The sequence below is a fragment of the Haplochromis burtoni genome, unplaced genomic scaffold (genome assembly GCF_018398535.1).
Source record: "Haplochromis burtoni strain Fernald_Lab_line unplaced genomic scaffold, NCSU_Asbu1 Contig_333, whole genome shotgun sequence".
In the NCBI taxonomy this organism is placed as follows: Eukaryota; Metazoa; Chordata; class Actinopteri; order Cichliformes; family Cichlidae; genus Haplochromis; species Haplochromis burtoni.
This window is the reverse complement of record NW_024582694.1, coordinates 37844-49137: the sequence shown is the minus strand read 5'-3', so window position 1 is coordinate 49137 and position 11294 is coordinate 37844. Positions and strand designations below refer to the sequence as shown.

Sequence of the window (11294 nt, the reverse complement as noted above, 5' to 3'; positions counted from 1 at the left end):
TATATATATATATATATATATATATATGGTGGTAAAAATAGCATCGTATCACATGTTAAATTCCCTTTACTCTTACTGCATACATCTTCTGAATATGTGCTCTTTCTTGCAGCCATGCTTTGTGAAGGCAGGTTGCTGATCATGACCTACTGTGAATTTGAAGAGCTGGACTCCCTTCCTTCTAAGCCAGCTTTCCAGAATTCTTATGGGTCACAGAAAGCAGCTGCTGCCCTCATACCAGGTTCCACCAGACATGCTCCGCTTGTTCATCACAATTCCCCGGAGCAGATAACTACAGACAACCGAAGGGCTTCAGCTGAGTTGTACATTTCTCCTTTGCAGTCCTTAAATCTTCAGAGAGCTCATCTAGGCAGGCAGATCTCTCGAGAGATAGAGATCCCGGCCCAAGCTCACTCAGGTGGCGATACCCCTTTCTTGGTTCCCTCGTTCTGTCAGAGCTTTTGCAAAAACTACAGTGACCTTCATATTGCAGGTGACCAGGTGCTGCCTCTCTCAGCTAATAATTGCGAGCTGAGGGTTTGTGCCAATGTACCGGATGTCGGTCCCTTTATCCAGTCTTGTGATGTGCCCCCAGCTGTGGAAGATTCCCTCCAAGGACACGAAGCTCGGGATGGGATGCTGTTTCCACTGAGGGGAGGTTCGAATCGGTGGAGACTGGGGAGCGGCCGTGATCGGAGCTTTTTGCTCCAGGGGCATGAAGGTCCATTTTCCAACTCCCTTCTGAATCACTACCTGGAGCAAAAACTCCTGGATCTGTATCAGCAATACATGATGGAGAATATGGCAAGAGAAGGAGCCCCTGGTTCAGACTCTGACGCAAGTGCCATTTGCCCTTTACTGGGCTCAGAGCTGGTCCTCACCAGCCTGGACCAAATCACTTTGCAGCTCAGCCGGGAGGGCAACATGGAGGCCGGCTTGGCCAAGGACATGGTCCTGAGCTGCTTCCTGCGAGTCGCTGGTGATATGCAGTCAAGTGAGATCAGTACTCCCTTTCTGCAGATTTCTAATGAGGCATCCAGGGAGCAACTCACAGAGAGTAATGAGTGACCCCACTGTCAAGGAACTCCTTCATTCAATACTGCCTTTCATTTCAGTACAACACCGAAAAAACCCAGGATTGGACTGATGACCACATTTTTATTTTATTAGCTCTTGAGAAGATGTTAAATGAGAGTTCTACGTGGGATTATGCAGTAATTACCTGGAAAATGTGCCGTATTTATGCATCCTAAATTGAATTTGCAGTGATGACACTGGGATCTGTGTTTACCTGTCTTTAGTGCAGCTTTAACTTTCTAAAGAAAATAAAAACAGGAACTGAAAACTGAAACCGCTGCTTCCCGTTTTTCAAAAGAACATCGATGGTCTAGCAGAACAACATGAAATCAAAAACAGCATGCTGCCTCATTATGTATTATGTGCAGCCACATCTAAGATCATTTTGCATGCTTAATGATCACTGATTAATTAGATTTGACTCTTTTTTTTTCACGAAGGAAACAAGGCTGTTTATGATCAAACTAGGAGGGAAGACACTGAATTTGCAACAAATATCCAAAAGTGCAGCCTTGAAATGCCCTTCGATCAACACGCTGTCATTCTAGGCTTCACACAGCGACTTCATCGGCTCTGTTACCTAAAAATGTAGCTGTAACCAAGTGCTGCATTTGTTACCCCAGTCTCCCCATCAGGACTGCAGATGTAAAGAATTTGATTTCATGATGTCTGAGCAGCACATGAAAAGAGAATACATGCTTTAACGAAACAGATTTTCTATTAATTCAAAAATCATCATCCAGGAGTGTAATTGCTCCTTAAGAATGAAAAGAAAACTCCACGAGCTGACTATTTCCCCCTCCTCCACTCTTCCTTGAACTCAGCTGTATGATGAGGACAAAGATGAATCAAGACTGCTGAAAATCATTGAAAGAAAACAAAGGCACTTTTGTACATCTCATGTCATTTATTCTCTTGTCTTGCAGATCACCTTTCCCCTTACTGACTCATCCACAGATTAATATCCCACCCTTGATGAAATTACTTATATTATAATGTGACTTATGAATGCTCCCTCTCTCTCTATGTGTCATTTTATGTGTTATGTAGCCAATTAGAAACATTTAACAACCCCTAAGAACTCTAATTAGTTTATATAATTGTCCTTTTGATCGTCTGACTCTCTGATGTTAGCATGAAATACTATAGATCATGGTTTTGGAGGCTACTCTGAAATCCATTTAAATGATGACTTTAGGGGGGTCGGATTCTTGCCTCCTTAAGTAATTAGCGCGAGAGGATCCCTTTAAAAATCAGTCACCTGAAGCACGATTCGGAGTTCCTCTGTGAGCTGTAGAAAAAGGCTCTGACCGTCTAACTGCCCGCTGTTCTGACCTACTCCCACAAACCTTTCTGATCTTCTGCAAACCCATTCACAGCCAGACCCAGCGCTTCATCCTCCATCCCCGCCGCACTGCCGTTTACTGATAACCTGTTGTTTAACCTCGGACTTCTCTTCACCTGCTCAAATAGATGTTATCCAGTATCCTCGGTTACTGGCTTCTTTCAGGAAAAAGTTGTTTACATCTCTGAGAAATCATACTTGGATTTTTTTATAGCTCAGTCCTTTAGGTCATTCCTCTTTTATCATGTTTCCACGCCTCAGTGTCTTTCGCTTATTATGTTTTATTTTAAATGAGCTGTTATTGTAGCTGAATGTAGTTATAGTTTCTCATCTTGTTGCGGCTCATCACTCCTTGCCAGTGCACGGTGGAATCATAAGTAATCGTCCGCTGAGAGCCTACAGGTGGGAGCTGGGGTGTTAACAGTAGGTTTGATTTGTTGGAGGGAGAGATTGGAAAATGGGAGAGTTTGTTTGGAATATGATGTGAGGAGAGTGACACATGTTGGCGTATGTATGCAGTTCAGCTCGAGCTGACTTGAATTAACTCACGGGTTTGGCTCCATTTGTGCTGTTTTTGAGTTACTGCTACTCTTTTGTTCACTTCTCAGTCTTTGAGTTGAATAGTTTGCTGTCTTATTAATGGATAACTTTTCCCTAAACTTACTTCTGAAACTCTCCTTGAGAGAAAATCTGAGAAGAACGAGAGTCATAAAGCGCTGATAATCTTATCTAACTGTCTGGCTGAATCAATGGTAGAGCAAGGTTGTGTAGGAGCTTTACATATTTATTTCTAAAGCTTCTTTAATTCAGGGTGGTTTAATAAAGTCATGATGTGAGGTTAAAGTTCCCCTTGACTTAAATCTGTGCCCATGTATTTTACTCAGATGTGCTTTTTTGCTCATTTTTATTCCTTTAACTTTCACACTTTGCTGGGTGAAAGTCAGTAAGCGTTCAAAAATTGATATCTGGTGTAAGAAATTGTTGCCCTTAAAAAGCAACAGTTCTTTGAGGTGGACATTGAAAGAACTGGATAATTGGCAGGTAGGTTGTTCTCTTCACCTTGGGGTACTTGTACACAGTTTTTGTCGATATCTGCCCTCATGTAATCCCAGACTAAGTGATGATCACGACGCTATGAGGGGCATATTCTTCTGTCAGGGGCACATCCTTCTTTGGAGGGGTACTCGAGCCTGTGAGGGTTTAGCTGAGGGTTTGTTTTTTTTTATATGGCTGTAACTGTATTTTTTTTTGGAGTTGTTGTCATGTTGCAGAAAGAACTTGAAGGCTTTTTGGACATTTATCTGTTTGCTCAACTTAAAATGATGTTTGAAACCACACATGGGAATGCTTATGATCACATTTAATTTGAAAACCAAATGTTATCAAGTATTAATTTCTTGTGCACTATTCATATAATGTGAATTTCTGCATGTTTGGAGTATCGGGTGTTTTCCATGCATCTAAGCAGTATATTTCAAAGCCCAGGACAATTGTTTAAATTCTGAAATTAAACAAATTGGGTTTCATGATATAGCTCCAGGCATTCAAATCTTTATTTATTCTCTTACAAAAAAAGAGCTTCACTGATTTTCTTGTAAGTCTTGCAGTTTGATAATCAGTCACAAGGGGGAAGCATTGCCACCTAACTTAATCCTCATGGCTTTGCCCCTCTATACCTTTTATTCCCCCTTTTCACCTCCTCCTTACAGTCAGTGTCTATCCAGCCAGTTAATGTCCTCTATCTTGTGCACCCTTTTACTCTGACTCTATGATGTCATCAGGACTGGGGTGTAAATCTGTTCAGATAAGGATAAGCATATCTACACCACAAGATTTAGTTTTGGAAAATATTGCACATGTATAATTTTTAGCAGGGCTGGACAATGTTTTTGCACATTCTTTTCACCCTTTTTTTCTCCACTTTCAAAGACCAGCGGCTCCAGTGTAGCCATGGCCTTCTGATCCAGTGTTTGATCAACTTCCTTGTTTCCTTTCCAAACAGAAAGCCACAGGAGGAAAATGTGTTTACCGAGCTGAGTGCCGCAGTCGGAGCCCTGTGAAGTCTCAAGGCCAGAGAGACACATGTTTGGTATTTCTGCTTCTATCTGGACTGAACATTCCAGGTACATGTTAAAGGAACAAAGTTCTTACAGACCTAAACACAAACGCTCACATATAAATATGATTCACCCAATGCCAAGCCCGGCAGCGTGAGCATTCAAATAAACTAATTTCCACAGACCTTGGAGGAAAAAAAAGAAGAAAAACAGACCTGTTGTTCCAGCAGAGGTTATAAGAATTGTTTGAAGGGCTGAAGGTAACACCACATAAAGCAATATCTCACAGTCTGTTTACCTAGAGACCCTCAAATTCACCGTTCACACAAATTATGCACGCTATTTACATTTTCTTCTCAGCAGATTTATAATTTACAGATTTTATTTTACTCGTTTGGTTTCAAATGCTTTACAAGTAGAAGGACAAAGAGTTCAAAAAAATTGCTATGGGGAGTTTTTTTTTTCTTTAAGGGAAGGAATGGTTTTTGGAGAAAACATGAATAAAGAAGACAGACAGAGAGTGGTGAAAACACACACACACATGCACGCACATGCACTTCTCTCATGGCCTAGCAATGAAACTAACGGGGAGGTTGAAGTGTTGGAGTGTCTTTCAGAGGTTCATAAAGTAATTTCCTCGTCACAAAGAGCTTTTAACATGGAGGGCAGTGGAGGCAAGGCCATGGGATTTTATATCAAAACCAAGGTCCCGGATACACTCTCACTATTGTGGCTTTAATGCCTTTCGCACTCTGTGGCTTCCCTTTATTTAAAAAGCTTTTACTATGCGGCTTTGTTAATTGGAACAGCCACGTATGTTTACATTTCTTTTTGTGACTTTTCATAATTTGTTAGCGCCTACTAAAAGTCAAGATCTTTTGGGTTCTTCAAAGATTTACACACAGACTCACACGCATGCAGGAAAACACGTAAACGCACACACAAGTGGAAGCATTTCAGACTACAGCTGGTGTATTGAAGCACTTAATTCGATTAACATTTGTTGAGAAGCTCAACTTCGCTTGAGCGATTGCCTTTTTTTTTTCTTAGATTATATTCAGTGGATTGACCTAATGAACAAGAGGCAGCATGCAGGAACATTAAATGGCAGCCCTGCTCTGTAACTGTCTGATTGACACTGGGAGATATACGTGGTGGAACGGGAGAACACACATTTCCTGGTCGGTTAGCTGCTCAAGGCTGCAGAGAGCCCGCAGTGAAGCGGGTGACCTTGGTTAAGCTGGAGCAGACAGAGAGCGACCTTGAGAGACAGCGGTGCAGCAGGATCTGGCTCTCAAAGAGCTGGAAAACATAATGCGTTCATGTTTGAGTATATATCACAGAACTCAGAATGTGGACAGCATGTGGCTCTGAAAACAGATTTTCCCCCACACGCTGTCCTTTACTGGATAGCTTATTATGTATTTCTGATTTCCGAGACATAACATTCATTTGTGGACCCGATCCTTGTTTTTCATCTTTAGATTCCTCAATTTCACAGATAGAGTAGCTTCAAAGTGTTTTTGGAGGTTCTTTTTTTCTTCTCCACTCGTCAAAGCACTACTGTGTTCTCATGTGTTTGTCTTTGATTACGACTTTGATCACTGTCAGTGACAGCACGCGCACACACTGACCTGTCCATCTGGAGATTTTGATGAACATTTTCTTTCACCCCTTCTTATATCATCTCTGTTGTTATCAGTTTGTGCATCCTTTGTGTACTTGTTTGACAGATGGTTTAGCTTACAGAGCAAAAAATCAACAGTGTCTTTTTATTATCTATCCTTCCACACAAGTCCAGTAACATTTGACTTTAATGAAATGGGGAAAAAAGTATACATAATTTCACTTTTTGGTTTGTAAAGAGGCTACAAACAATAGGTTCTCAAACTGGCATGTAAAATAATGCATAAGACACACGGAAAGAAATACAAAGTGCATTTTTTATTTGAAACTTGTACATTTTTCATGGACGGTATTCTTTGATTGATTAATGTAAAAAGTAACTAAAGCGAAACACAACCAAAAGTTTGACCATTGTGCTGAATATTTACTTTCTGAGGGCAAACCCCGTCAGGCTACATCATGTGCAAATAAATACTGAAATTTGCACATAAACAAACCATACAAATCTCATGCCCTATCATGTGTGTAACAGCTGCTATACACACACCTGTGTCTTACTATGCTAATGCACATGTTGGCAGACAATACACAATATACAAGCAATATACAGATAATTATGAATAAGATAATGAATACAGAGTGCAGCTGTGTGTGGCAGCTCACATAGCAAACACTACACAACTTGTCAGACACTTTTTTTAGGCACATGTTGCTACTACTTCAGAACAACCTTAATTCTTTATAATAATAATGGATTGGATTTATATAGCACTTTTCAAGGCACCCAAAGCGCTTTACAATGCCACCATTCATTCACACACTGGTGGAGGCAAGCTACAGTTGTAGCCACGGCTGCCCTGGGGTAAACTGACAGAAGCGAGGCTGCCATGTCGTGCCATCGGCCCCTCTGGCCAACACCAGTAGGCGGGAGGGTAAAGTGTCTTGCCCAAGGACACAGCGACCAGGACAGAGAGCCCGGGGATCGAACCGGCGACCTTCCAGTTACAGCTGCTCATTTATCAGTTTCACAACATCCATGATGTGAAACTGTCACATCTCTCCACCTCATCTCAAGATCTGGTGACCGTGTAGGCCATTTAACTACAGTGAACTCATTCACATGTGGAAGAAACCAGTTTGACATGGTTGGAGCTTTGAGACATGCAGCCATCAGAAGATGGGTACCACCGTGACCATAAAGGAATGCACATGGTCAGCAATTATACTATATACAGTGACCATATAGTGTACGTCATGAATGAAAGTGAGCCTTCAATGTATAAATCTTGATACTGGTCAGTTATGTATGAGCGTGATAGTTTAAGCTGCTGTATCTGGTAGTTTTGGTGTAAACAGCTCTTCAACCTTGGCTGGAGGGAAGGTGAAAAACTCCCGTACAAGATGTTGGATATCTGTAAGGATGCAGTTTTTTTGTTCTTACATAATACCTTAATCACAGGTGATCGAATGTAGCCCCCCTCGTCCTTGCTGCTCTGTTTGCTCTCCACTGTTTGCTGTAGTCAGTTTCTGCACTGCTTTCTGGCTGCGCCACATCAGAGTATGATGGATGTGCACAAGATCCTGATTGCAGTTTAGAGCTGGCTCAGCAGCTCCTGTGGTAAATCATATTATGCAGTCCAAGTTCATGTGAATACAATCTGATTTTCAAAACAGTCCATGAAATGTGTGAAAGCTGTTCTGGGAAATGTTATTCAGTGACTGCTGTTCTGGAAACTGTCTCATAAACGATGGAATGAGCGCTCTGTGGTCAGTATCTGGTTGACGATAAAGACATAGTGCTTCAAGTTTAATTCTGCATGGCAAGTGTTGGTACTAAGTTGTGTGATGAGAGTTTAAAAAACACAGATGTTTCCATGCTTGCTTTGACTGGCTGATGACACAGTGTCCTCCAAATCTTCTTGTCTCTGCTCAGCCATATTTCTTATTATTTTTTACATTTTATTTTTTGAAGTTGTAAGCATCCTTTGTGTCAGCTGACATTGTGCTTTCATCTGCTTGAATCTGCTTTGCTACCAGCGGTATACTGGCAGGTATCACCACAGTCGTCTTCATTCACTGCTGCTTTCAGGTTGCGCCGATGCACTTGTGTTTCATAAAAATCTTTTCTTTTGTACTTTTCCTTTGATCAGGCACAAGTATTTTCATGGTTACATGAAAGCTGGAGGCAATGATGCAATATTCTGCGCATGCACAAATTCATAAATTGGAAGCTTTCTCTTTACCAGATAGACAACTTTTCAGTTTTTCTAGTGACAACCAAGCGTGCCTGTTGTGCACCAGGGCGTGATGTTTCTAATTAGGATGTGGTTGCCTTTCCTCTTTTCCCAGAATGCCTTACTTTGTTGTCATAACTCTTTTTTCCTCTCTCTCTGCAGACGCCTCTCTGCAGACGTCTCTCTGCAGACGTCTCTAGCACTATATTGGCTTTTTGCTTTCAGTTTCCCCCCCTTTTTTTCATGTATTTCAATAGTATGGGGTTCTACTTTCTTGTTATTCAGAATCAGAGGTTGTAGGTCCCTCCGGAATAGGCAGTAAAAACTCACTGGCTCACATTTTCTGAAGTTGCATTTCACAGGCTGGCTTATTAAGCAACACACAGGTTTCCACAATCTCTGGGAGAATGTTCACCATCAGCAGGGGAGCCTTTGACCAATCTCCCTCTGGGTGATATGGTGTTCTTCTTGAGCCTACAATGTTCCAGCTGGTTGTCAGCTGGATGAACAGCTGATTTTCTAACTCAAAACTTAGGGTATAGTCATCAAATATCTTGATGTCTTCTATCTTGTCTGATTTTGATGTTTTATAGATTCGTACAAATCATGTGAAATGGGATATTATCAATATATTTTCAACACAACATTGTTTTTTTTTCTCCTGGACAGATCATCCAGACACTCTGAGTGCCGAGTAGTGACACTACTGCTAGGGGATGTTTCATTGTGTCTGCTGGGCCCTTAAGGAGCTGAGGATGACTTGCTAAAAGCTTTTTAATCACCGTGATATGGAAAACATATCATGTCTCTCAAAGGTCAAAGGTATATTCAAAACACTATTCCGATCCTCTCCTGTGGGCTCCAAGTCATAACAAAGGCTGTCAGATGTATTCTCTCAACTAAGAAACAGTAATGACAGGCCTTACTTGATCCAAGAGAGAAAACAGAGAGTTGCTTCCCAAACCATCCATGATAGAATAAACAGGCTTCTTTCTCCTGTTACGATGGGAGTCTGTTTGTTCTTGGAGCCTCAAGTACAGGAACAGCTGGTTTCAGCGCTGCCAAGCTTCATTTTTTAACGCTGAAGGTTGCTACTTTGTTGCGTGAAGTCAGTGACGCTCTGTTGTGAGTGTGTGAAAGACAAGGTTGGCAGTAATCAAGCTACTGAAATCTGCGACAGGTAGACAAGCCCATAGTTGAGTATAAATGGTAAGTGGCCTGGTACTTATATAGCGCTTTTCTACTACAAGCTTCGTCACCCAATCACACACACACACATACATTCATACAAGAAATCCCAAAAATCCCAGGTTTCCCCAAACTTATAAACAGTAAATTTACATGATGACTGAAACCAGCACCACTGATGAACAATGGTTTGTGAGGTCTCTTGGTCATTAATATGCAAATTGTCATGACCATTGATCAACAACCACTGATCAAACAAACAAGAACATCATATCAAGAAAGGCCTGAGTAAATATCATTATCCTAGCTGGACATTTGTCAAAGCTGGGAAGGCACCTGAAGAAAGCGCCAGATGATCCAGCAGAGAAGAAGGACAACTGCTGCCTAAGTAAGAAAATCCTGAGTGACGCCTTATGTGTCGGAAGTATTGGAACAGCTAAGATGCATTTTGTCTAAACACTACATCTCTTTGGCTTTCAAACCCCAAAACACGCTGCGCCAAAAAAAAAGATCAGATTCCCCGACACAAACAGAGTAATGTAGCGTATGCTGGTAAGTGTCAGGAGGATTGCTGTGATTTATACATTGGGGAAACCAAACAACCTCTGTTTAAGTGGATGCCATAACATAGAAGAGCCACCTTGTCAGGCTAGGTCTCTACATTTACACCTAGAGGCCAGTGGACACTCTTTCAATGATGAGGATGTACACAGGAACGTTGGTTTGAGCGGGGAGTCAAGAAGGCCATTTACGTGGAGAAAGAAAGGTCTGAATCAGGGAGGGTGCCTAAGGGTACACCTGTAACCATCTTAAAATGCTGTGATTGCAGATATTCAGATATGTTATAATACAAATAAACAAATTCTTTACTTGAACAAGGAAAGACACAAGTTGCAGCGATTATTCAGCTTCACATTGCAGGAATAGTATAGATGAACTGTAAGATGAAGAAAACTTTATTTTACAGTTGGCAGTCTGAAAAACATGCTAAAGGGGTATGCTTAAAAGGTATCCCCGTGTGTCAGAAAACAATGCTGTTGTCTCTTGCATTTATATATAACATCTTGACATAGTATGCACCAAGCTGGGAGTGAGAATGAGCTGTCTTTTCTAACCCATAACATACAGAGTCAAAAGCTAAAATAAGATATGGTGTTTACTACATATAACATGTAGCGACCAATGTAAGAGATGCCAAGGTAGCCTGGCAAAGATTGCCTCATATAAACAGGAAGTTCATCAAGTTCAGCAGGCATTTAGAGGAGGCCTTGGCCTTGGCCTTGGCAAAAGAAAACATGTATAGAAAGCAACACCCTGAAGAGCGAGGAAAAAATTACTGATACAAATAAAGTGTGGAGAGGAGGCAGAATGATGTGCCAAGCAAGGCCAATAGATGAACTTGAAAAGGCAGAAAAGAATAAAGGGTAATTGGAAAGAACTTCTAGATATAAAATTATATTAATACAGGCGGAATGTGGCTTGCTTTAAAACTATAGCCAGCTGTCGTAATTGAAGAACCAAGAATGTTTGTTTACATGTATGTTGTCATGCTATCAGATGGGGTTAATACAAACGGATATAGCCTTGAACTTTGTGAATCAGGGGCCCTAAAGTGGCTACAAGACAACCCCTGCAAGGGGAATGGTTTTGCAGGTGGTGGCCACGGATCATTGCTCTCTGCTTATCCTTCCTGACTGATTTCTTGCTAGTTTTACTTTTTACTTGAGTCCTTGTGATTGTTGGTAGCACAGGGCAGTACTTCCAGCC

The 11294-nt window shown here is 41.3% G+C and overlaps 1 protein-coding gene across 2 annotated transcripts in view; it reads left to right on the top strand.

The window, feature by feature from the left end:
* Window positions 1-6809, top strand: part of LOC102293620 (TLR adapter interacting with SLC15A4 on the lysosome) — a 7816-nt gene extending 1007 nt beyond the window's left edge. Inside the window, exon 2 of one of the 2 annotated variants that reach the window (XM_005942165.2) lies at window positions 113-6809. In XM_005942165.2, coding sequence (XP_005942227.1) covers window positions 115-1068 — 954 coding nt within the window. In that variant the 5' untranslated portion in view covers window positions 113-114 and the 3' untranslated portion in view covers window positions 1069-6809. The remainder of the gene's footprint in view (window positions 1-112) is intronic. The other variant, XM_005942164.2, reaches the window with a different exon arrangement.
* The last annotated feature ends 4485 nt before the right edge of the window (window positions 6810-11294 follow it).